This window comes from Sporothrix schenckii (genome assembly GCF_000961545.1).
Source record: "Sporothrix schenckii 1099-18 chromosome Unknown Cont38, whole genome shotgun sequence".
In the NCBI taxonomy this organism is placed as follows: Eukaryota; Fungi; Ascomycota; class Sordariomycetes; order Ophiostomatales; family Ophiostomataceae; genus Sporothrix; species Sporothrix schenckii.
This window is the reverse complement of record NW_015971139.1, coordinates 1,180,691-1,206,691: the sequence shown is the minus strand read 5'-3', so window position 1 is coordinate 1,206,691 and position 26,001 is coordinate 1,180,691. Positions and strand designations below refer to the sequence as shown.

Below are 26,001 nucleotides of genomic sequence, written 5' to 3'. Positions count from 1 at the left end.
GAAAGGGCAAGAGGCAATAAAATTTGCTTCCTAAAGGAAGCAAGAGCGAAGGACCCAGAAGCTGTCCAGGGAAAGAGCAAGACACAAAACAGAACAGAAAACAAACAAAAGCCACAGGCTGGCTCGGTCCTTCCTTCTCATGCATTTATTATTTTGTCTCAACTACCACGTTTCTTTCCAGCCTGGCCTGCGTAGGCTTTGCTACCCCCGTCTTTCCCCGTGGCACCTTCCCCTTGCCTTTTTATGTCGACAGTCAGATTTCGTATTGCACAACTTTTCTTTCTCTCCCTATCCCTGCATCTTATTTTTTTCGAGTATCCCAAAGGCATCGCGATACACACTCGTTTACTGGAAACGCTGTTTTTACTGCCCTATTACGGCAAGATTGTCTCGAACAAGATTCTTTTTCTGCAACCAACCTCCCGTTGTCCGTCGACGGAGCCTTGAAGCCTCGGTTGACGCTGCGTGGTGATTTGTACAAACAGGTCAATCCTTGGATCGCGAGACTACAAAGAATCCAAAAGAGCAAAACACGCACTGAGGACGTGATTAGGTCGTTGGTCTTGTACTTCTGACTTGCAATTTGGCTTTCTCGGCTCCTCTTGATCAGTGCAGGGGTGAAAGAATCGAGATAAAGCTCGCAGTTCAATTCCTTACAACAACGACGACAACAACAACGACAACAACAACAACAACGACACCCAGCCTCGTCACCCAGGACCCCGGTTACAAGATGGAATCACATCGAACTTACTCGGCAATAAGGCCACCTTCGGAGCAAATGAGTTTGCCAGACAGCTCACCGTTTCCACCTCCAGCAACCAAGATCCCAGAACGACACCGCCCTCCACCACTGCAGCAGGTGCCGCAGCAGCCTCTTCCTGGCTTCAAGGTCCACCATGCCGATAGCCCGCAGGAGGTGTCAATAGCATGCGAGAAAATGTTTGACGAGAAGCCGCTTGTTTCTAGCGGACGGGAGTTTTTGACCGGCGGCGGCGACGTCAAACCGCACGATGACAAGCCCGTCAAGCGTAGGATGCGCGGTATTACATCGTGCCTCGAGTGCCGGCGTCGAAAGATGAAGTGCGGTCGAACCCAGCCTTGCGACCACTGCCGCAAGTCCGGCCGCGTCTGCATCTATCTTGGCGACCGCCTGGATCCCGACAGCCAGGGAAAGATTACTGAGATCAAGGAAAAAGTCAGCTCACTTGAACTTCAGTTGCAAAAATCAGTGGTCCACCAGCGCATCGGCGGTGGCCTTTTAGGATCCGACGTGCCGGCGTATTCATTGGACCCAGCCGAAACTGGGCTTGAGATCAGCCACATGGTCACCTCGGACTTGATCTATGACCACGCCGACGAAAACAGCATGGACGAAGACGAAGAAGACGAGGCAACCAACGACATGATCGACCTCGGGTTCAAGGTCGGTCGCATGCGCATGACCGAGCGCATTGGTGGTCTGAATCGCCCACGCCTAGCTGAAGAGGTAAGAGTGACCAAGTCAGGAAGGATTCATAGACTGGACGCATTCTAAATCCTGTAGATCAACGTGGCTCTTGCGAGCAAACCAGGGACTTTTGGCTTCAACCTCAACCGGGTCGGCTCTCAGAGGCATACGTCAAGTGTGTCGCAGCCAAAAGCATCCACACGAGACGGCTTCAATGGCGACTATGGAGACGAGGGCAACAACATGAGCGATGCACCGCCAATTCCAGACTTCTTACGGCCTTCGAACGATTACATCCCGCCATCTAGCGGTGCTCTCTTTGGCCATCTCACAGCCGTACCCGCGGTGCAGAACCTGCTGCCGTCGTCATGGATCTGTGACTTCTTGAAGAACACATATTTTACGAATGTGCATCCCATTGCATCGTGCCTGCATCAGCCCACTTTCGAGCAGCAATTTAGCGAATTTCTGGTACTTGTGGGCCGCGGAAGCCAGCCTCGCCGACCACGTCAGGCTCTGGTCCTCGCCGTACTCTTCTCCGGTGTGGTTGCCGCTGATGAACAGGCAATCGCCGTCCAGTTCAACGTCAGAAAAATAGATCTAGTCGGGATCGTCAAGTATGGCGTCGAAGCCTCGCTGGGCATGGCCAACCTCCTCCGCACCACCAGTGTCGAGGCGATGCAAGCCTTTGTTATTTACCTTGTACGTGCTGCATTATACACATTATGCTAGCTACCATTTTTTGTGCTTCCCGTTGTCTGACATTGGATCTTAGGTTGCACTTTGCCGCGACGAGGTCTCGCGGTCGCACTCGATCATGGTTGGAGCCGCCATTCGAATGGCTGAGTGTATGGCCCTACACCGTGACGGCAGCGCTTTTGGCCTGACGCCCCTGGAAACGCATGTTCGCCGTCTGATTTGGCACCAGCTTTGCTTTTTGGATATTCGCACGTGCGAGGCTCAGGGTCCACGTCCGACAATCCATCGCGAGGATTACGACACATTCTTGCCGTACAATTGCGATGACGACGACTTGACTCTCGAAGCAGACATGGTGCCGTTCACTTCAAAGCAGAGCTGGGCATCGTCGTTCCTTGCTGTGTTGCGGTTTGAGGTCAACGAGATGATGCGCATCATTTGGATCGATCGTTTTAAGCTCGAGCGGCGCAAATCAAATCTCACGATCGTGATGGCCAAAATTGACAAATTCTGCCACCGTCTCAACCAAAAGTACGAAGGTTACCTCGACGACACCACCCCTATTAAGCGCTACACAAAGCTGGTCAAAGAGCTCTTCATTTGTCGCATGCATGTCATGGTCCTCCACCCATACCACTCCAATACAAGCAACCCCCTCTCCGAGCGCCTTCACTCGTCTCTGATTCAGAGCGGTATTCGTATCATCGAAATTGGTATTGAGCTGGAAACAAATCCGGAGTACGCCCAGTGGCGCTGGTATCTTGGTGCCTTTATGCAGTACCAGATTGCCCTGCTACTCACCACCGAAGCATTCCATGGCCAGTCGGTCAGCGAATCCGACCGCACTAGCAGATGTCTTGACTATGTCTTTGACACGGATCCCTCACAGGGGCTCCATGAAAAGGCACAGGGCATTCTTTATGAAGTCATGCAAAAGAGTGCTACCTACTGCGAGTTTCGCAAATTACGTGCGCCGACATCTACAAAGCAAGCAGTTCCGCAGGCTCAGCTGGCTCAGCAGACCACCAAAGCGGCGAATGGAGGGATGTCGATGCCAGGTATGCCACCACACCGTATGGCTACGGAGCCGAATCGGAATATGCCAGATATTGGGATGGTCAAAAATGAGATCTTCTCGCCTGGTATTACCAATCTGTTGCAGTTCTCTACGAGTGGAACGTCCAGCATGGTTACGGGAACAATACCTTCAATGTCATTCCAACTACCCACACATCCGTACCAATCACTGGGTAATGGTAATCCGTACCATCAGCACAATAACCACCACAACCAGCTGCAACAACAACCACAACAACGGCCGCAGTCGCAGCTGCAGTTGCAGCATAAACAACACCAAAAGCAGCAGCAAAGGTACCAGACAGCTACAAATGACCAGGAGTCCATTCCGCGGACACTGGCACCGCCGGGCACTGTGGGCCGTACTGCCACCGAGCAGACATCCGAGTTCAACCTACCGGGGCAACCTATGGCACCAACTGCCCCATATGCTCCAAGCAGCAGCAACATGGTCTTTTCCGGTGTAGCCAACGGTGAGGCGCTGTGGGGTCACCCACAAGTGATCAATGCCGACAGCCCCGAGGCTTTTGGCGGCGACTGGTCCGCAACAAATGCAATGCAACAACAGCCGCAACAGACAAAGCCTCTTCAGCAGCAGCCGTCATCTTCTCAACAACAGCAGCCGCAGCACGTAAATCTGGGACGACACCAGTATTCCTACACGACGACTACTGGCCTTGGCCGGTTCCACGAGCAGGAGGGAAATTTGCTGGATAGCATCAGCTGGGTAAGTATTTCTGCCAAGACAGCTTCTTTGAAGCTATGAATGCTAACAATCCACTAGGACGATCTCAATTCGATGCTTCCTAAAAAATGATAGACTATCTAGGTAGGCCTAAAGGAAACAATATGTGTGTCATTTGTTCAGAGTATTCATATTGCTGATATTAGGTGGCAACGATGATCGGCAACCTACTTAAAGGTCATACTGTTAGTAAAATCCAAAACGATGAGTTGGCTGTTTAGTTTTCAAAGCACGAGGTGGGCAAGATATAGAATACCGTAGAGCACTTGGACAATCAGTTAAGAGTTACGTTAGAACTCGATTTTGGAAACATCTCAATGTTATAAAATCTTTGTTGTTGTCCAGAGACCCGACACCACATGGTCAAACGAGCAAAATTGCAAGGCAATAAGTCTACGCAATGAATTATCACGAGATAAGAAAGGAGCACATTCAGGTGAGAAAAATATGGTCGTATAAATTATACACTGAAAAATGGTTGACAAAAAGAAAAGGTCATCGTCATCAGAGGTCATAAAGAAGACCGAAGAAAGAAAATAGAAAAGCAGAGTGAGATGTAGTTTGAAACCAGATTGCAAATGCGAAAGGCAGATCAAAAAGAAATAAATGACGCAGAGACAGAAAACAGAGAACAGAAACTAGAAAGCTGAAACAATGCAAAGCTGAAAACAAAGTAAGACCAGAAGCAAAAGCCAGAACGAAAAAACAAACAGACGAAACCAGATGAAAAATGAAAACCGAAACCCGTGTCCTGTTATATGATGGTAGTTCGCAAACATCCCATGTCCATTTCGTTTTTAGTCCCCCCTCCATCATTTTTATTTCCCCTAAATCCCACCCTCAATGTACTGGGCCTCGGCAATCGAGCCCGCATCCGTCATGCTGATCGTGCTCCGGTTGTCCGGGCGGCCTCCCTGGTGGGGTTGCGATGGCTGGTGGGCAGCGGACAGCAGGCTGACGCCGCCGGCGTCCGAGCTTGGCGTCATCATGCGCCGCTTGCTGGGCGGCTGGTCAACGATGCTCGGGGCCGTGCCGGCCCGGGATGCCGAGCGCCGCGGAAGAGGCGCGGCGACCAGCACCTGGGCCGGACAGACGACGATCTCGTCGTCGCCCTGGCCCGCGTCGTCGCCCTTTTTGACGACGAGCGGGAACAGGACAATGCGCACGGGCGTACCGGCCGTTTCGTCGCCCCCCTCTCCTCCTCCTCCTCCTCCTCGCCCGTCGCGTTCCGTCATCAACTCCGGGTTAAAGGCGACGGTCTCGACCAGCTCGCCGTTGCCGTCGTACTCGGGCTGCAGAGGCGGCAGCATCATGTACTCGGCGCGCTGGCAGCGCATTTCAATGGAGAGATCCACAGCTTCGCGGATGACGCGGCGGAGCTGGGTTTCGATCTGTTCCTCCTTGTTGGTGGGCGGGGGCAGGATCGCGCTCAAGGTCTGCAGGATGGCCTGGACGACGGCCTCGGTGTCCTGGTCGCGCTGCTCGCGGAACGACGGCTGGCGCATCAGAAGCGTCAGGGTGACGGCACGCCACTGGCGGACGGCGGAAATGGGACCGACGTCGAGCAGGGTCTTCTCGAGCGACTTGATCTTTTGGCGCTGCTCGCGGTCCATGCCAAACAGGTAGCGCGTAAAGACAAACTCCCACACCATGTACATGGTCATGGCCATGAAGACGTCCCGGCGGTGGACGCGGTCGCGGAGGTAGTCGTCGACGTCCGAGCCGTCGAGCACGGCATTGTCAAGACGGTCCACCGTCTTTTCGTCGTTGATTTCGGCCGTCAGTCGGCAGGCGCGCAAATCGGAAAACTTGCTGAAGCGCAAGACCCACTGCTGGACGTGGGTGCACAGCTGCTGGCAGCGGCGGTCAAAGTAGTCGACGTCTTGAATGCGCAGCAGGTCGGCGCCGTCGGCAGGCATGGACGCCAGAATCTTGGCCTGCATGGCACGGATCTCGTCTTGGGCCGCCTGAAGCTGGGCTTTGAGTGCCGCGATTTCGGCATCCTTGTCATCGAGCTGCTTCTTGGTGGTCTCGAGGTGTTCGTTGCGTTCGCTGGCAGCGCTGGCGAGATCGCGTGTCGCTTGTGCGTGGTCGGTCTCGAGCTGCCGGAAGCGTTCGCTGTGCTGCATGGCCGACGAGTTGATGGCCGAATTGAGGCCCTCGTTGACCTCGGTGAGGCGCTTGACTTCCTTTTGGAAGAAATCGAGCGACCGTTTGAGGGCATCGATTTGGCTGTCGCGCTCGGCGAGCGAGCTGGCCGCTTTGCTGGAGGACGATTGCTCGGCTTGTGATCGTGCTTCGGCGAGCATTCGGTTCTCGGCCATCAACTGCTCGACACGATTCTCCAGCTCCATCACCTGCATGCTCTGTCGGCGGCGCATGCTGTGTGGCCGGGTCGGCGACCGCGGCGAGCCGATGCGGCCCTCGCCATAGCCATCCTGAAGGCGTTAGTTGGATGCGACATGGGGAAAGCGGTGGGAATTGATGAGATGCGAAAGTAAACACGGAAACAAGGCGGTGAGGGTGCGCCCAAAGGGGAAGGAGGGAGGGAGACGAAAGAGTGAACTCACATATACGTCGGTCATACCGCCCTTGTCGCGTACACGGCCTTCATTGGCAACTGGAATGCTTGCAGTCGTGCCAGAAAGGTCTTTGCTGGAGGAGCCTTCGTCGCGTGTCGACGTGGAAGTGGTGGCGTGTTGCTTGTTGGTGTTGTTGTCGGGCGGGAACGGCCCCAGCGCGCTAGCGCCCGCAGCTGCGCCGGCGAGGGCAGCGGGCGAGGCAAGGTCAGTCTGGCTTCGGTTGCTGAGCGACCTAAGATCGCCGCTCATTCGTCGGTCAATGCGCCTCAAGGGTGGGGTTGATGAGTAAGCATCGCGATTGATGCCTGGGCTCTCAGGCCGCCGCAAATTGAGTGGGTCCGGCGTCCTGCGCCGCACTAGACTCGTATTGGACGCGGAACGGCGCGGCGCCTGTTGCGGCAGCATGGCGCCCGACACAGAGCCCGCGTCGGATGGCATGGGCGACGACATGAGGCGCCGTTCACGGTCACGGCTCGCAGCGTGGGTGTTGTCGGAGACGCTGCGCATGCCGGGCAGGCCAGGCTCGGCCGATCCTGGTCGGGAACGAACCGCCGGCAGAATGCCTGCGGCCAGTCCGGCGTCCTTGTAGCTCGTGGATCGCTTGTCGTCGCTGCTGTGTCGCACCGATGGCAGCGACTCGGGGCTTCTCTGTAGGTCGGCAGCGGTGTTGCTGCTGGTGCTCCCGCCGTGATGACCCGACCAGTCGCGGAGGTGGACACCACTGTCACGCAGCTGGGTGTCGTCGTTGGGGCCACTCTTGGGTGCAGCTGGCGCGGTGGGTAGGGCGTGGGCGTTGTCCTCAGCAAAGCCGCTGTCACGGTTGGCGTCGGGCGTGGCAACCCTGTGCTGGTGCTCTGTCGGGCGACGTGGCTGGCTGCGCGAGGGCGTCGTATCGAGATCGCGACCATGGTAGTGTCGCTCATGATCCCTGCCGTCCTCGTCTTCGTAGGTCTCTTCGAGAACAGGCGCGAGAATGCACGAAGCGGACCGTCTCAGATCACCACCGCTGCCATGGCGTACCACGTGCGGAACCGACTTGCCGGCCATGCTTCCCATGCTTCCGAGGAGGGCGGCGCCGGCGATACCTGCCGCGCTGGGTGTGTTGTAGTCGTAATCGTGGTGGCCGCCCTTGTCCGTAGAAACCCTCTTTTCCGGCTCGGGTGTCCATTCGCGCGAGGCGCGAGGCGACTCGAGAACAGGCCGCCGCAACAGATCCTCCTGGCGGGGCGTTGGCTCGCGGGAATCGTCGAGCAATGCGTCGGGAATGTTGATGCCACGGCTCGTGTCAGTTCCGGCAGCAGCAGCGGCAGCAGCGGCAGCAGCATTGGTGGCGGCCACCATGGGCAGCGGGTTGGTCTTGAGCTTGTCCGAGTCGCGACGGCCGAGAACCGGGCTCTCGAGGTCGTCGTTTTTGTCGCTGCTGATGCCCCGTGCAGATTGGAGCTCGGTGCCACCTTGGCTGCCATTCTCGTCAAAGGAGGTGTCCGTCAATTTGCTCAAAATGGCGTCCGGAACAATCTGCTCCTCGTTCCTCGCCTCCCCTTTTGTCTCCTCCTCCTCTTCTGGGTACATGTCGTCCATCGTCTCATCATCACGGCCCACCCGCTCTTGTCCAAAGAAGCCGGGCATCTCATCCCCGTCGGCCGCCACCTCTCGTGGACTGTCGCCCATGACCTCTTCGTGCACCTTGGGGTCCTTGCTCTCCCATAGGGCGGCATCGTCGAAAATGTCATCCCCGTCGGACCGCCTGTCCACAATCTTCTTCTTTCCCCCTTTCTTCTTCTTGCTTGCCTTCTCAGGCTTGGGTGAAACGACTGTTAGCTCTTTCACCTTGTCTGGCTTCACCTCCGTCACCTCGCTCTTCACTTCCGCCTCCTTGTCCTTCCCCTTACCCTTGCTCTTTTTCTTTGGCGATTTAAGTTTCATTGACACGTCTCCTCCGCGACCACGCTCATCGCGCTCATCGCGCTCCTCTCTGTCGTCTCCGTCGTCGTACATGATGTCATTGTCGCTCAACACGGCGTCTTCTGCAAAGTGGCCGGGGCCATTGTCAGCGGCCAGCGGCGTAGGGACCGCTTGCACCTTGGTCTTCTTCTTGTCGGGTTGGGCATCGTCGCTCGACTCCTTCTCAAAAGGCGGGTCGTGCGGCAGTGACACCTTGCGATCGCGCTCTTGGGCCAGGGCGAGCTCGGCAAAGGACGGCCCAGCACTGCCCGACGGCGGCGAGGGCAACGTGGCGGTCGGGCTGAAACTCTGCATCGGGAGCAGCTTCGGGACATGGCCGTCCCGCCCAAAGACGTCCGAGTCGGCGCGTGTCATCAGGCCCCAGACAGGCGCTGTGGGCGACGACGGCGACGACAGACGGTCGGCCTTGTCGAACATGCCGGTCAGAGCAGGGTTGATGGAGAACCTGTCCAGGACTGGCTCGTCGAGGGCCGCTTTGTCATTGTCCAACTGCACATCCTTTGTATTTGCGGCTGGTTCCCTGTCGGGCGTCTCGGGGCGTTTCCGGGACCGCGGCGATACGGACGGTGACGGCGTCCGTCGCCGCGGCAGCTCATACTCCTTGGCAGGGAGAAGGTCTGTGTCTTCGCTGCCTCTGTGCAGATGCTCCGCTGCGAAACCAACGGCGGCAATGCCAGCAGCGGCAGTGGCTGCTGTGGCGAGAGAGCTGTCCTTGGTAGGCTCACTACTGGCGGACTCGGAGTGCTGTTCAGGCAGAAGCGACCGGGCGCCTTCTGTCAAGTCCATGTACGATTGGAGCGTGCCGCGCTGCTTCTTGCCCTTCTTGCCCTTTTTTGTCGCAGGCGCGTCGTCTTTGGCAGCGGCCTCAGCGATAGGTTCTATGACAGCCGGCTCCAAATTCATCGGCTCGGCAGCCTCGAAGGTGTCGGGTGTGTCAACGGAAGAAGGTTCCGGGGCTGGAACAGGACTCTCGTCAAGCTGGCTGACGTCCACAACCTGCTTCCCCTTCTTCCCCTTCTTGCCCTTGACAGGAGCCGGAACAGACCAATCCTCCTCAGGGACAGCTTCGGGGACGACGGTTGGGCCAGTCTCACGGGCAGTCTCGGGGAGATCCACAGGCTCCTCCACGATGGTGTCGAGGCCCTCGGGCTCCTCGAAGCCGTGGGCATCATCAACGACTTCCTCCGCTATGGCATCGTCGGCAAATGTGGCCGGTTCAACAAGAGGCTCAGAAACGACGGGCTGCTCCGGCTCGTCGTCCCAGGTTTGAAGCGACTTCTTCTTTTTCTTGTCTTTCTTTTCTTTCTTGGACTTGCGCGCGACTGGAGCAAAGCTGTCGTCTTCTTCGGCGACTGGAGGAGGAGTATCGGTCGTGGGCTCCTCACTGACAACCTCAGCCTCGCGTGTCGTTTCGGCTGTGGGCTCGACAGTGTCCTCGACAATGGGACCGACTGGTTCAACAATCGGCTCGCTCACCGGCTCAACGACCTCGGCAGACTCGGCCCCTTCCTGGGGCTCGTCCTCGAAAGCAGCCCAGGTCTGTGCCTTCTTCTTAGACTTGTTGTCCTTCTTCTCCTTTTTTTCCTTCTTCTCCTTCTTGGACTTGCGCGAAACAGGGGCAAAGGCATCGTCTTCCTGTGCTGGCTCAACCGCTGGCTCGGGAGCTGGGAAGGAAGACTCGGTGGCCCCGTCGTGAGGCAGGGAGCTGTGGAGTTCGTCTTCAACCCGCTCGACCTCTCTCGTTTGGTCTTGCTCGGCACTTGGAACAACCTCGGAGGGCACAATCTCTTCGCCAGGGGTGTCGACCTTGGCAGCTTCCTCCTCGACCTCGTCAGCCCAGGAGGCGGACTGCGCCGTCCTCTTGGCTGCTTTCTTTTCCTTTTTGGAGAGCTTACGCGACACAGGGGCAAAGTCAAGGGCATCGTCAACAGGGGGCTCGGCGATGTCTTGTGACGCCGCCTGCGCATCATCATATGCCATCGCCGTCGCGGCGTCCCGAGCCACCTCTCGTTCTTGGGCAGACTCGGTGACCTCTTGGAGAGACTCGGGAACAGCGTCCACGGCAGCCAGTGCTTCTGCTGTCGGCGTTGTTTCAGCAGCCGCTTCAGATGGAACGTCTTCATCCCATGCAGAAAGCTGAGCCTTCTTCTTATTCTTATCTTTCTTCGATATTTTGCCCGAAGAGACAGGCGCAATGTCGTCCTCGGCAGGCTCCGTCGTCTCTGTGGTGGCGGCCATACCTGCGGCGGCAAGGCCTGCAGCAACAATGGCAGCGGCTGCAGTGCTCGACTCGACCTCAGTTTCAGGCTCACCTTCCTTGGGCGTTTCCGTGACGGACTCGGCAACCTTCTCTTCCCAGTCGTCTTCCCAGGCCTGCTTCGCCTTTTTCTTGGAAGACTTCTTGTCCTTCTTGTCTTTTTTGTCTTTCTTGGACTTTTTGGTCACCTGCGCAAAGTCGTCCTCGGCGGGCGCAGCAGTGGGGTCAGCAGCTGGTTCGGCGACAGGTTCGGAAGCAGGCTCCACAGCGGTCTCGATGTCAGGTGCTGACGGCGAATCAACCTCAGCAGCTCTCTTGCTTAGCTGAAGTGGCTCATCGGCGACAGGAAGGTCGTCGACTGGGGCGGACTCAGGAGCACCTTCTGCCTCGATTTGGCGATCAGCAGCCACCTCTTCGACGACATCGTCGGTCTTGACAGGTTCTTCAAAATCAGCCCACGATTGTTGCTGTGCCTTCTTCTTGGACCGCTTCTCCTTCTTGGAAGATTTCTTGACAGGAGAAAAGTCGTCCACCGGCTCCTCCTCAGCCTGGGTCACGGGCTCGTCGACAATGTCAGCGGCGTCAAGAGATGTAGCCTCGGGCTGATCGGCTGCCTCAGATACGGCCTCGAATGTCGGCTCTGGGATGGCGTCAATGGCGGGCTCAACTGGAGGCTCGACAACCGGCTCAGACACAGACGCCGGAGCAGCCTCGGCTGGAACATCGTCATCCCACGAAGCGAGCAGGGCCTTCTTCTTTTTGCCCTTCTTCGACTGCTTGCGAGAGACGGGAGCGAAATCGAGAGGCTGTTCCAGCTTTTCTTGAGCAGACGTCTCGAGAGAGGTCTCAAGAGACATCTCGTCGGCTGCTGCGGGCACAAACTCGTCAAGTTCGCGACGCTGCTCATGTTCTTGATCGGCAGCAGCCGTAACAGCGAGCTCAGAGGGCTCAACGGGCTCAACGGGCTCAGCCGGCTCGACATCTTCGGCAGGCTCCACCAATTTGTCAGCCTCTTCGACTACCTCCGTGACCGACTCGGCAGCCGACGGTTCAGGAGTACGTTCAATGTCGGTCCAGGCCTGGGCCTTCTTCTTGCCCTTCTTGTCATTCTTTGACTTGCGGGATACAGGAGCAAAGTCAAGATACTCCTCGGCAGATTCTTTGGCCGGTTCGCTCTCATTTTCAGCAATATCTGCTGAGGGCTCAGAGATAGCCTTGTCCGTGAGTTGCGAGATTTCACGGTCGGCAGAAACCTCCGGCTCTTGCTCTTGGGGAGCTTCTGCAGCTGGCTCTGTCACAGACTCAATGACCGGCTCCGGCGGCGTAGCAGTGGCCGACTCCGGTGTCTCCTCAGCGTCTGTCCACGCCTGCGACCTTTTCTTTTTCTTGTCCTTCTTTGACTTCTTGCCTGAGACCGGGGCAACATCAAGAGGCTCGTCGTCGGCCTTGGCGGCGGGGATCGCAGCGTGCACGTCAGTGTCTTCGATCACCTCGCGGTCCGGAGAAGCCTCAGCCTCGGGCGGAGCCTCTGCGGAAACGTCTGTGACCGGATCGGTCGGCTCAGCTGGCTCAGGGACATTGTCGGGAGCGGATTGAGCTTCTCTTGTCTCTGCAAGTGGCTCCGGTGCCTCTTCAAAGTCAGCCCACGCTTGTGCCTTCTTCTTCTTTTTGTCCTTCTTTGACTTTTTGCTAGAGACGGGGGCGAAGTCAAGCGGTTCGGCGGCAGGCTCCTTAGCAGGCTCTGCAGGTGTGGCGTCCTCGGTGGCAGGCGGAACAGTAGACGCTTCAGGTGCCTCGATGACTTCGCGGCCAATAGAGACCCCTGGAACTGCTTCGGGAACAAGGTCCCCAGAAACGGGCTCTTCTGGGACATTTACAGCAGGGTCTACAGGCTCAACGGGCTCGACGGGCTCGACGGGCTCGATCGGCTCAGAAACGGCTTCAGCGGCGGGTTCAACCGCAGGTTCAGCTGCTGGGCCAGATGTCTCAACGGTCAGATCCGGAGTCTCCTCAAAGTCAGTCCAAGCCTGCGCCTTCTTCTTCGACTTCTTGTCTTTCTTGGCTTTCTTGCCGGAGACAGGGGCAACGTCAAGAGAGTCATCAGCAACCTCCTTGACGGGCTGGGGCGCAGGCTCTGCGATGGTTTCGGCAATCTCACGTTCGGCAGATGGTTCGAGCTCGGCCGCTCCGATCTCGAGATCTGCGGTCTCTGTAGGTTCAGGAACAGGTTCCTCGACAGGCTCTCGGATATGCTCTTGGATAGGCTCAGTCGAAGACTCGACGGACTCAACAGGGGCATCGGCTGGAGACTGGGGTGTATCGTCAAAGTCAGGCCACGTCGACGACTTCTTCGTTTTCTTCTTGTCCTTTTTCTCCTTCTTGGATTCCTCGCGAGAGATGGGCGCGACGTCGTCGATGGAGTCAGCAGCAGCGGGCTCAGTCTGCTCGGGCTGCTCAGACGAGGGCTCTGTTGCGGTCTCGACGGCAGCGACTTCAAGCGGCTCGACGTCGGCAGCTGTCGTGGTGGTTGGCTGGACACTGTCGACAGTGTCAACAGCGTCAACTGTATCAACAGTGGGCTCTGCCTCCGCAAGCGGCTCGCTGACAGTGTCAGGCTCAAGTGCAAGCTCGGCTGTTTGCTCAGGCTCTGGAGTAGGCGTCTCCTCAGCATCTGTCCAAGCCTGGGCAGCTTTCTTCTTTTTGTCCTTCTTCTTTTCCTTCTTTGACCTGTTCGAAACAGGGGAAAAATCAAGCGGCGCGCCAACAGGCTCAACGGGTTGTTGTGAAGGTGTCTCGTCTGCTGCAGCCACGGATTCAGCAACAGGCTCAACAGGTTCGACAGGTTCGACAGACTCGGCAGAGTCGACAGGAGCAGACTCAGTGGAGTCCACAGGAGTGGTGGCCTCTGTCTCGGTGGGCTGGACGCCTACAGGTTCGATGGCGGCTGGCTCAGCGGCTTCAGTCTCGGCAGGTGTGGCCGTCCCAGTTGCAGGTTCGGATGCTGGTGATGCGGACTCCTCGACATCAGCCCAAGCCTGGACCTTCTTCTTTTTCTTGTCCTTTTTTGCCTTCTTCGTGACAGGAGCAAAATCAAAAGACTCGACAGGGTCGCTCACTAGCTGAGGCGCGGAATCTTCTGTCGGCTCTGCTACATCTCGGCCGGCAATGATCTCCGGGACTGTGTCAACAGGCTCAGTTGGTTCGACAGGAACAGCAGCTTCAGAAGCCTCCGTAGTCTCGGCAGGCTCAAGAGGGATGACACCCTCGACAGGAGCGGCAGAGTCAGCCGCCGGTTCAAGCATCTCGGCAGGCTCAGGAGGCGTGGGCGTCTCCTCAAAGTCGGCCCAAGCCTGTCCTTTCTTTTTCTTCTTGTTCTTGTCCTTCTTCGACTTTTTACCAGACACGGGCGCCAAGTCAACCGGCTCGTCAGCGAGAGGCTCGCCATGAGCATCGGCAGGCGTCTCAGCGATGGGCACAGGGGCGGCCTCGATGACAGGATCAGCAATCGGTTCGGTCGTAGGCTCAACGGTGCGCTCGGTAGAAGGATCGAGAGCGGCGGCAGAATCGTCGACGGGAGTCTCTATACTTGACGGTTCCTCAACAATCGACTTTTCGGCGACAGCTTCAGTAACAGCTTCAGTGACAGCTTCGGGTGTCGGCTTAGTCACTAGCTCAGTGTCCGGCTCAGTGTCGGGCTCGGCAACAGGCTCGCCCATAGACTCTGTCTCGGTACGAGCCTCGGGTTCCTCGAAAGAAGCATCAGAAGGCTCCGGCGGCACGTCTGTTGTCTCGGTTGCCTCATCCGCATCGCCCCAGGCCATCTGCTTCTTCTTCTTGGCTGCCTTCTTGTCTTTCTTGGACTGCTTGCGCGTGTGTGCGGGAGCAAAGACGTCTTCTTCGGGATTCTCCGCGTCTTGAGCTCCGGCGACCTCAGCAGGGAGCTCGTCTATGGGCAGGTCTCTGGGGGTGGACTCCGGCTCTGTGCTGGTGACAGTGTCGTCTGGTGTAGCCGGTACCGTTTCAGACAGTGGCTCCTCGATCTTGTCGGCAGAAACAACGTCTGCTGGTGTGTCCTCGGGCACCTCTTCTGGAGTCTGAGCCTCGGGAGCGTCCCAGTCGGACAGCACGGCCGAGCCTTTGCGGTTCTTCTTGCCCTTCTTAGCTTTCTTGAGAGACGGCGCCGACGGGGCCCAAACGTCGTCCTGCTCTGCGGCCTCGGGCGTGGCAGGAGACGTTGTCTCCGTTGGCACGTCTTCAGCGGCAGGAACCTCGGACTCAGGCTCGACCACAGCACGCGATGCCGATACAAGCCCCTCGTCGAGGTCGGGTTGAAACGAGACGGACTTGCGACCCTTCTTGCCCTTTGCCTTTTTGAGGCCGATGGGAGCGGCGACGGCGTTGTCAGCGTCGTCGGCAGTGGGAGGTGCTTCGACCACGGACGGCTCCTCCTCAACCACAGGCGCGGGAGAAGAAACAGGCTCCCCCTCGACAGGCAAAGTAGACTCCTCCTCGGCAGGCAGAGCAGAGTTCTCGACAGGTAGCGCCGCCGGCTCTTCAGGCGTGGGACCATCAACATCAAAGCCAGTGTCTTTCTTCCCCTTGCGCTTCTTGGACTTTTTGAGGCTGACAGAGTAGGGTTCACCAGCGTCGGTGGTAGAGAGAGCAGGTTCGGCGGGCGCCTCCTCACTGGCAGGAGCGTCCTCGACGACGGGTTCCACGGGAAGAATGTCGCGGCTCAGATCGTCTGGCTGCTCCCCAGTCGTTGTGGGAGCAGGCGTCTCTTCTGTTGCCACTTCAGCAGGTGTCTCAGCAGGCACCTCGACAGGAACCTCGACAGGTACCGCAACAGGAGTGTCCTCCTCTTCCTCGGGAGTGTCGTCTGTGCTGCCCCAGGAGAACCAAGACCTAGACTTCTTGACCTTCTTTGCCTTTTTGATCGTGGGAGCAGGTATCCGCTCCGGCTCGGAAGGTGTTGGGGCGGAAGCAAAGATATCCTCGGCAGCAATCTCTTTGGACGTCTCGGGCTGAGCTGGTGTCTCGACTGGAAGCGCTACCAGAGGCTCTTCAGTAGGCTCGACTGGCTCGACTGGCTCGACTGGCTCGACTGGCTCAACTGGCTCAACTGGCGCCTCTGCAGGCACCTCAGTCAGCTCAGTCAGCTCAGTCGCGGGCTCAACCTCCGGCTCGGTTGCTGGCTCGGTTGCCGCCTCTGCTGCCGGCTGCGTCGTTGGCTCGTCCAATGCAAAGGTCACGTGCGAGTCCTTGCGCTTCTTCTTCTTCTTCTTGTCCTTTGTCTTGAGTCCGCCGCCGGATGCGAGGTCGTCGGTGGTGAACTCTGTGGCAACGGGTGCGCCGGACAAAGGATCGGTAGGAGCAGACTCCGCCTCAGGCTCGACGGCACGGTCGGTCGCAAGAATGTCGGGTTGGCTGTCGACGACGGTCTCGTCTGTCTCTGCCACGACCGGGCCAGTCTCGGACGGAGCAACCTCTGGCTCAACAACCTCTGGCTCAACAACCTCAGCTGCCTTGCCCTTCTTTCCCTTTTTGCCCTTTTTGGACTTCTTGGCAGTCGTCGCTAACCACTCGTCGTTGTCGTCCACAGCCGTTGGCGTTGCATCCGATGTGGTCGTCGTGGTCAAGTCGGTGCGGCCGACGTCAAGGTCAGCTGCTGCAGGGCCGTCGCCAGTTTCTCGGACGTCTTGCGGTTGTTGGCGTTCTTCGACAGGTGCGTCGACGGGCGAGGCAGCTTGCGTGTCGTCGCGGTTCTTGTCCTCGCGTCGGTCGGCGTCCACGACGACGGCCTCTGTCTCTGTCGCAGGCTGGTCAATCGAGCGGACCGCCGCAGTGGTGCTGTTGTCGTCCGCTGCGGCCTCTTCTGTGCCGAGTGCACCGACTGTACCTGCACCGACTGCACCGACAGCAGCGGCAGCGAGAGCAGCGGCAACCACTTTGCGCTGCTGCTTCTTGGAGAGCTTCTTGGCCGGGCCCGTGCTTCGGCGGGTGCTTTCGTCGCCAAAGCCGGCATTGTCCATCGTGTCGGGCGTGGCGGCTGCTGTGTCCATGTCTTGTTGACGAGGTTGCTCTTCCAAGCTGCGGTCCGAAGCAGGCCCCGGGGTCGCTTCAGGAGCGGTCTCTTGGGAAAAGGTTGGAGAGTCTGAGCCATCTCTGCCTGCCTGGGCAGGCTCTCGCGTGAGAGCGGCGGTGTTGGCATCGCCAGAGCTTGCATGCAGGGTCGGTTCCACGTCGTGCTGGGTTTTGCTGTTGTTGCTGGTTTTACTGGTGTTGCTGTCGTCGTCTCCGCTACGAGCGTTTTCGGCCTTGCTCGTGTCGTCAGACAGCTCCTTGGAAGTGGCCTCGACCACCTCCTCAGTGGGCCGGCCCGCTGCGTCCTGATTGGACGGCCCGTCGAAAGAAGACCCCGCTGGATCCTGTTGGTGGTTGTCATTGGCCACAGCCGAGGCGAGGGGAGCCGTGTCGCTGTCGGGCAGCAAGGCCTTGTCGGCTACGACGTCGCCAGGGGTCGTTTCCGTGTTGTCAAGAGCGTCGTTGTTGTCGTTGTCGCTGTCGTCGAATGTCCGCTCACCGCCGCCAGTCAGGCTGGGCGCCTCCACTTGGTGTTGGTTGTTGCTGCTCGTGTGGGGCTCAGCGCGGATACTGCCATGCAACCAAGTGGGCTCTTTGGCGGAGTCGTCCAAGTCGCTTGTCTCCGGCTCGTGCGTCTTGTCCTCGCCCTTGTTCATCTTCAACAGCTCGGCCGCCGCTAGCACTGTTGTAGCTCCGGCGGTGGCAGCGACTGCCGCTGGGAGAATTGAAGATGAGCCTGAACCTGAACCAGAACCCGACAAGTCGCGGTCAGAATCCGCGGGCGAGTCGTCGACCGACTTGGCCTGGCCCTTGTTCTTCTTGTTGGCCTTTTTGGTCTTGGTCCAGGACGCCCAGGAGAAGTCGTCGTCGGGCACCGCAGCAGCCACTGTCTGCTCTTCATCCGCCGTTGGCGTGGGAGGCTGCTCAGCCTCCACTTGGGTGACGGCCATCTCGTCGGCTTCGGTAAAGTCAGCCGGCGTCGTGGTGGCTTGGCTCTGGCTCTGGCTCTGGGTCTTGCTCTTTTTGCCCTTCTTCTTGCGGTCCTTCTTTGAAACAGGCGCAAAGTCGTCGACGGCCTCCTCGGGAACGGCCTCTGGCTCTTCAACCAACGCCGTCTCCGTCTCCGTGGCCGTCGGCTGCGGGCTGGGATCGCGGGGCGAGACGTTTGCGCTGTCGTCCACGTTCAGGACGTCCGGTTCAGCCCGGCTGCCCTTCTTGTTCTTCTTGGACTTCTTCTGCTTCTTGGACGCGCTGGGGCTTGCCGTGTACGCTGGCTCTTCAAAGACGGGCTTGTCCTCTGCAGGCGTCTCCTCGAGAGCAGGCTCGACGCTGGGGAAAAGGATGTCACGGCGCGCGTCCTTGTCGACTCCGACAGCAGCAGCAGCAGCAGCAGCAGCAGCAGCAGCAGGTTCGTCGTAGACGACATCGTCAAAGAAGCGGTCGAGGTCAGTACCGCTGGTCACAGTGTCGGGGTGCGATGTGCTAGCCACCTCCTTGACAGGCCCGTCCGCCGGCTCAGGGACCGCCCCGGGCTTTTTGTCCTCGCTGAAGCCGCGACGGACAAACGACGAAAAGACGGAGCCGAGACGCGAGGCAAAGCCGCCCGTCAGCGTCGAGGCAGGTGTGGCAGGAGCAGAAACGGCCGTCTGGTCTGCCACTGCTTCTCTGGTCAAGTCCGCCTCATCCACCTCGACCTCCTTCGCCTTGCCCTTGTCCTTGTCCTTGTCCTCGTTTGTAGACGTAGAAGTGGACGCAGATGTAGACGTAGCATCCTCCACGGCGGCCAGGACGTCGCTGCGTAGAATATCCGTGGACGGACGGGTAGACTGCGATCTGGGTGGCGGCGTCGTCGAGACTGCCGGGATGTCTGCCATGGCATCCTCCTCGGTGCGTTCCTTGTCCGGGCTTGCGTTTGCCGACTTGGAACCCACGGTGGCCTGCGCTGCAGCTGCAGCAGCACCAGCCTGCGCGGCGGTGTACGCGTCCAGCTCCATAGCGAGTGCGTTGGGACTCGGCAGGCTTCGGCGGTTCTGCGCGTGCGCGTTCTTGTCATTGTTGGCCATGGAGGCACGCGCCAGCGCTTCACGCAGCGGGGATGCCTCGCCGCCGCCAACGCCCATGCCCATGCCCATACCCATACCCGTGCCGACACCAACACCGGCCAGACCACCCGTAACGAAGCCGCGGCGGATTGGCGTGGACAGGGCGCTGGGGTTGCTGCTGCTGCCTTGGCTTTGGTTTGTGGATGGCGCGCCAGCGGTATTGGCCTCTGCGTCCGACAACTGGCTGCTCGACCGGTGGTGCTGCTGCATCAACAGCTTGAGGGGCTTGAGATCGCGCGTGCTGTCCCACGACTGCGGTCGCGAGGCGCGCTTGGTCGGCGTGGAGAAAAAGTCCAGCACGGCCTGTGCCTCGCGGGCGCTGGGCGTGCCCGGTGCCACGGGCGAGCCAGAGGCCAAGGGAGAGCCGTCCGTCGTGTTGATGGGACCATAGGACGTCGAGGGGACAGTCGTCGAAACAGAATCTGTCGCGTCGCCGGCTGCAGTCGTAGGCGACGGCATGGCCGACTGGGACATGGCCGACGGCTGGGTTGGCTGCGCCGGCTGCGCCGGCTGCGACGCGCCAGACGGCAGCGGCTGCTTGTACATGCGAGGGCTGCCGGCAATCGCAGACGGCGAGCCCGAGCGCTGCATCAGCCATTGGATGGGCACGGCCGTCGGACTGGCCGTGGACGACTTGACCTTGATGGGTGTCTCGGAGCGCCGGCGCTGGGCGGCGGCCAGGGCCATCTGCTGCTCGCGGAGGTGGCTCTCGCGCTCCTGCTCCGGCGGCGTCTCGGGCCGGCTGTCGGGCAGGTCAGGGAACTCAAAGTCGGAGTCGAGTTCGGATATGATACTCTTGGGCGATCCCGGTTCGCTGGGCTGCGGCGGCAGGGGCAGCAGGTCACCGAAATGAGGGTCGATCGCCGGCCGGATCTGGCGCGCGACAATCTCCGGGTCGATGACAGGTTCCGAGTGCGCCGCCGAGGGGGCTGCCGATGCCGCGTTGGAGGGTGCACGCGAACGGTTGCCGGGCGTGGCAAGGCCGTCGAGGAGGTCTGTGTGCGGGGCCAACTGTTCTTGTTGGTTTTCTTGCTGCTGCGATTCGTGCTGTTTTGAATCGTCTTGTTGCAACTCGCGTTGCTGCTGTTCGTCCTGTGGCCGCTCCGCGACCACAGCATCGTCCTCCGTTTCCATCCCACGAGGGTGGTCGGCGGCAGGCTCCTTCTCGTCGGAAGAAGCGTCGGCGACTTTTGTGCGGGAAGGCCCGGCGGCGCTAGCAATGGCCGCCACGGCTGCTCCCGCAAGTCCGACACCCGCGCCAAGGGTGCCGGCATTAGCTAAAAAAGACTGCTTGTCGGTGTCCTGCGAGGACGTGGTCGTTGTAGCAGTTTTGCCCTTGCCGGCCTTGCCCTTTTTGCTCTTCTTGCCCTTTTTGCCAGTTTCCACCTCGCCCGTCTCGCCCGTCTCGCCCGTCTCAACCGTTCGCTCACGGTCTCGATCTCGATCTCGATCCGGCGGTGGACTGGGATCGTCTTCGTCCCAGACAGACTTGGCAGGGGCCGTGGAGACAGTATGCGTGTAGTTGTCGTTCGGGTCGGCGTCAGCATCGACGGCCGTCGTCTCGCTGGCTTCGGACCGCGACAGACTGCCCGACAGCGCGTCGTCGTCCTCGGCGGCCTTCTTTTGCTTGCGCTTGTCCTTTTTGGATTGTTTGCGGGACTTTGTGAATGTGGACGACCATTCGTCATTGTTGTCCCTTTGGGCGTCGACATCGGCGGCGTCCGCAGCGTCCGCAGCGTCTGCAGCGTTGGCATTGTCGGCAATGGTCGTGTCGGCGCGCTCGGCGGATTCAGAAACGACAGGTCCAAGAACAGGCTCAGGAACGACATCGGGCAACACGGATACGTCCCGGCCGCGGTCCTCTTCCTCGGCATAGGACGACGCCTTTTTGTTCTTCCTGTTCTTGCCCTGTTTCTTAGTCGGCGTATAGGCCGCCCAGTCGTCATCAGCCGGAGTGGGAGCAGACGCGGCACCGCGAGTCTCCTCTTCCATTCTCGTCTTCTCTTTCTCAAGCTCGAGCTCGCGTTGGCGCTCAAGCTCCCGCTCACGCTCTTCTGCCCGCTCTTCTGCTCGCTCTTCTTCACGCTCTTCTTCACGCTCTCGCTCCTGCTCCCGCTCTCGCTCCCGCTGCTTGGCCTTTTTGCTACGGTGGCCAGTGCGCACAGTCACGGGGGCCGCGTCGCCGAGCGCCGTCTCGGAGACGATTTCGCGCGACGACGACGAGCCGGCGCCCGAGTCGTCCGAGTCGTGGCCGTGTTCGCGACTCTGATGTGGTGGCGACGACCGCTGCCAGTAGCTTGGATCCTGGACGACAATGTTGTCGTCAAACCCGGACGCAGGCATGCCGGCAGACACGATGGCGGCGAACTCGAGGTCGTCGCCAAAGGCGCCCTGCGGCGTGGACTTGTTCTTGGCGCTGAAATAGTGGTCAGGGCTTCCGCTTTGATTTTCTCTGTGCCTTCTGCTTGGACGGTCGCGGGCGGCGGCGGAGCGATCGGAGACAGCCTGACGAGGACTCGGGGGCGGAGAGGCCGAGACCGGTTCTGCAGCAGTGACCTTGTCGTCGATGGGGATGCCACTGCCGTCACGACGCGGGCGCAGAGGGAGCTCCTCTTCAGCTACCTCTTTGCCCTGGCCGTTTTTTGACTGGTTGTCGCTGTTCTTGTTGTTCTCCTTGTCGTCGTCCTCGGGAAATTCACCGGCCATGTGTTCGACCGTCGTTTCGGGCTTGCTGTCCTCGGCATCGACGTCCTTCGCATGGACGTCCTTGTCCTTGGCGTTCTTGTCCTTCACAGGCTCCTCCTTGTCGGCATTCTTGGAGGACGTGTCAGACGTCACAGATCCGGCAGATGCAGCGGCAGCACCAGCTGCCGTGCCGGTCACAGCACCGATAATAGCGGCCCAGCCCGACTTGCGGAGGGGCGCCGTGCTGGTTCGCTTGGCGTTGGGGAAGCGAGACTGGGCGACCGGGACAGGCGATCCGTCCGACTTTTCTGTAGGCTTGGCCTCGCTCGCCTTGTCGACGGAGTCTGCCTTTGCCTCTCTGTCCTTGGGGCCTGCGTAGGTAGGCGGCGGCGGCGGCTTGGGCGGAGCAACGTCGTCGTCAAAGTCGTCGGGTGGGCCGACGGTGATAATTTCGGGCTCGACAGTGACAATGTTGGCGTCCATGTCGACAGGGTCAGTCGTTGGTCTCGCCCCGCCGGCCACACCGCGGCTGCGGTTCTTGCGCGCCTCCTCTTCTTCCACGTGCTCGGCGGCACGCTCGAGTTTCTGGACCTGCTTCTCGGGCGTCGGTGAGGGCACAGGGGTGGGCATGACGAGGTTGAGCAGCGGGCGTTCGCGCTCGCAGGACGGGTCGCGCGAGATAAAGACAGGCATGGTCATGGACCGACCGCGGCTGCGGCTGCGGCTGCGGTTGCGACCCTGTTCGTCACCCGCCTCGTACGAGCCATGCACGGCCTTGCGGCGGTCCTCGGCGCGCAAGAGGTACTTGTCGAGCTCGTTGGGGTAGATTTTGTTGTCGATGCGGACGTCGGCGTTGGGCTCGGCGTACTTGTTCTTCTCGTGGCGGCGCTCCATCTCGGGCGGCGTGACAATGCGGACGACGGGCGGCTCGTCGCTGTTGCTGCGGGACACGGTGCCGCGCGAGTCCTTGCCCGAGCCGCGGCTGCTCGAGCGGTCGTTGGCATCGCCACGCTTGTCGTTCTTGTCGTTCTTGTCGTGCTGGTCATGCTCGTCGTGCTCGTCACGCCGGTCGTGCTGGTCTTCGACGTTGTCTCGGCTGTAGCTGTTACTGCGGCTCACGTACTTTTCAACGACCGACTCCGACGGCGAGGCACTGCGCGAACGGATCTCGTCCTCGGCGATGCGGCGGGCGATGGCCGTCTTGCGGTAGTAGCGGTCGGCGTCGTCGCGGATGTCGCGGTCGGTGCGCCCTTGTTCGTCGCGCGGTTCGCGGCGGCCGGACGTGCGGCCGCGCGGCGGTTCGTTCCTGTACTGGCTCTCCTCGCGCATGATGACGGCCTCGGCGGCGGTCACGGCGGACTTGTCAATGGGCGCCGTGGAGTGGCTGGTGCGTTCCAGGATAGCCTCGGCCTCGTGCTGCTCGCGCTCGAGGCTGCCGCTGCGGCGCTGCTGCTCGCGGTCGCGCCGGGCGCGTTCGATGGCACGCTCGCTCTCGCGGCGCACAAGAGACTCGCGCTGGCGCTCAAGCTCGCGCTCGCGGTCCCGCTGCGCACCGGGCGATATCGCGGGCGTGGATGGGCCAGCCGCGGCCGACGAAGATGGCGGCGCCTTGACGGGCGTGGCTGGCGTGACCGGCTCATCCTCAGTGGCCCACGACGGGCCGTCGTCGACCGTGACTATGGCGGGCGTCAGGGGGCGCATGACGGGTGTGTTGCCGTACACCGGCGTGGGGAAGGCGTCCGTGGCCACCTGGTACTGGAACGGGTCGACGGCCGGCTTGTCGTCGGCCTTGGTTACCGCGCGCTCTCGCTCGTCGAGCTTGTGCTTCTCGGCAAGCAGGGCGTATGCGGCGGTGGACATGGACATGGCAGACGCGCCCGCAGCAGTCTTGTCATCGGATCGCGGCGCTGCGCCAGCCGCCTCCCGCTTCAGGCGCTCAGCCTCATCCTGGGCGCGGTAGTAGCGTTCGGCGCGGCGGAAGCGCTCGTCCAACGTTTCCTTGCGGCGTTCAGCACGGCGGTCGGAACGACGGGCGTCGTAGTCGTCGTTCTTGCGATCGCGGTCGCGGTCATCACGACGGTCATCACGACGGTCGTCACGACGGCCATCCGTGCGATCTTTGCGGTCATCCTTGCGGACAACATCGGCCAAGACGGCGCCGGCAACGCCGCCGACGGCCGCCGCCACCAGAGGCGAGGAAGTGCGCTCCTGCTTGCGCGCATTGTAACGAGAGTCGGTTGTGCTGGGCTCGTCTTGGCGACGGTCATAACGATCACGGCGGTCACGGTCACGGCGGTCCCCCGCACGTTCGCGTTCGCGTTCGCGCTCACGTTCATATTCCCGCTCCCGCTCCCGCTCCTTCTCCCGCTCCCGCTCCTTCTCCCGCTCCCGCTCCTTCTCCCGCTCCCGCTCCTTCTCCCGCTCCCGCTCCTTCTCCCGCTCCCGCTCCTTCTCCCGCTGGCGATTCCGGTCCTCCGACGCCATAATGACGTCGTCGTCAAACACGCGGCTGCTAACCGGGGTCACGGGTTTGGGCGTTTTGATTTCCACGGGGCCTTGGGGCTGCTGCTGACGACGGCGCGGCGTCGTGGGCGCTGCGTTGGCGGTGCGCGAGTCGGACTGGCTGGGCGGGCGGATGTCCGAGGCAATCACGCCTGCCGCGCCCGAAGGGACAGGACGCCCGTCAAACCCGCAGGGGCTGGTGACGTGACCGCGCAGCGAGTTTTGCGGGCCGAAGAGGGACGGGTCGACTATGGAGGACTGGCGACGGCCGGCGTGCGAAGGGTGAGCATTGTTGTAGCGGTTGTTGGCGGGCGACGAGTGCGCCGAGTCACGGCCGGCTCCATGACGGCCAGAAACAGCAGCACCGGCGAGAGTGGCACCAGCGGCCACGCCCAGAGCAGCAGCGCCCACACCCGCACCCGTGTGCGAGGCCGTATGCGACGCTGACGGGCGGGTCTGCTTTGGCGGCAGGTGGTGGCTCGAGCCATAGGCCAGGCCCGAGTCGCCGTCGCTGCTGCTCGCAAAGGAGTCGTCGTCCGAGTGGCCGTCTTCAGAGGCAGACTCCCACTCGGAGTCGTCGGGCGACGACGGGAGGTCATCATGACCGTGGTTGGGGCGCGAAAAGGCGGCGCCGCGCCCACCGCTAAAGTCGTCGCGGCTGCCAGCCTGGGAATGGCGCTGCTGGCGGAAGCGCTGCAGGGCGACCGAGGCGGCGGCCATCTGGGTGGGGGCGCGGCGGCCGACACGGGCCAGGTCGCGGCGGTTCTCGTCGTGGGCCAGCTGGGCAAGCTCGCGGCCGATGCGCAGAATCTCTTCGTCGTCGCCGGTACCGCGTTGCGGACGCGACGAAGACGAGTGGTCGCCGCCATAGGCGAGATGGTCTGTCACAGCCGCAACACCAGCAGCACCGGCAGCAGCAGCTGCTGCTGCAGCAGCCACGCCCGCTCCATGGCTGTGGCCATGGTTTTGGCTAGGCCACTGGTCGTAGCTTTGACTGTGGGTGGCGGTGGCGACCGTCTCGTCACGCGCCAGCTGCACGCGCGAGCGCGAAATGTAACCGCGGCCGTAAAAGAGCCCGTCGTCGACGGACGAGGAGCTGGAGTTGCTGAAACGCAAGAATCGCTTCTTCGTCTTGCGGTGGCCCGACGATGCTCGGTGCTGCTGGCGCGTCGGCGACCGTCCAGACGTGCTGCTGCGCCGCCGGAAAAAGGATATGATGCCGTTAACGTGCGACCGCGGCGCCGAGATGTTGAGCAGCGAGTCGGACGTCGACGACGTCGACGAGCCGCCCGACGATGCCGAACCTGCGCGGCGGTGGCGGCGCGGATCACGGTCGCGGACGTTGTGCGTGGGTGTGTACGGTTGCTGTTGTTGACTGTGTTGATTGTTTTGTTGATACAGATGGGACGCGGCCGCAATGCCCGTGGCCGCGGCGGCGCCCAGACCTACACCGGGTGCTGCACTCGAAATAGGTCCTGTCGGACGGAACGCCGCCGGATCGACAAAAGTGTTGCTCGTGTCGTAGTAGCTGGCGGCCTCGCCTCGCGAACGTGAAGGAGTCGCGACACGTGGGATGGTTGTGGCGGGTGCCGTTCCGGATGCTGCCGTCGCAGCCGCGGTCGCCGCGTGGTGTGAGGAGCGAGACGAGCGGTGACGGCCGCCCGACCGGGTCGACTCGCCGGCGCGTGAGTACGTATCTCCGCCGTCCGACGCGCCGTCCGCAGACAAAGACCGGGACCGGCGCCGTTCCTTGCGACGTCGCCGCGCGCTCTCCGGGCTGCGGCGACGGCCTTCGAGCGGCATGGCGGTGGCTGTCTTGAAACTAAATTCCAGTTCGGGGTCAGGGTGCACCG

General features: G+C 60.6%; 3 protein-coding genes across 3 annotated transcripts; 1 reads left to right on the top strand and 2 right to left on the bottom strand.

Annotated features, from left to right (window-relative positions):
* Positions 1–733: 733 nt before the first annotated feature.
* SPSK_05872 (Fungal specific transcription factor) lies at positions 734–4,043 on the top strand (the record flags this gene model as incomplete). The annotated part of the gene is made up of 4 exons (XM_016732581.1): positions 734–1,489; positions 1,547–2,152; positions 2,226–3,953; positions 4,011–4,043. The coding sequence occupies 4 exons, from the start codon at positions 734–736 to the stop codon at positions 4,041–4,043; spliced, it is 3,123 nt and encodes a 1,040-aa protein (XP_016592113.1).
* A 755-nt stretch (positions 4,044–4,798) lies between these two features.
* SPSK_06232 (uncharacterized protein) lies at positions 4,799–6,352 on the bottom strand (the record flags this gene model as incomplete). Its single annotated transcript, XM_016732939.1, has 1 exon — positions 4,799–6,352. The coding sequence occupies one exon, from the start codon at positions 6,350–6,352 to the stop codon at positions 4,799–4,801; it is 1,554 nt and encodes a 517-aa protein (XP_016592112.1).
* A 66-nt stretch (positions 6,353–6,418) lies between these two features.
* SPSK_05800 (uncharacterized protein) lies at positions 6,419–25,951 on the bottom strand (the record flags this gene model as incomplete). Its single annotated transcript, XM_016732511.1, has 1 exon — positions 6,419–25,951. One exon carries the CDS (start codon positions 25,949–25,951, stop codon positions 6,419–6,421), a length of 19,533 nt encoding a protein of 6,510 aa, XP_016592111.1.
* Between the last annotated feature and the right edge of the window lie 50 nt (positions 25,952–26,001).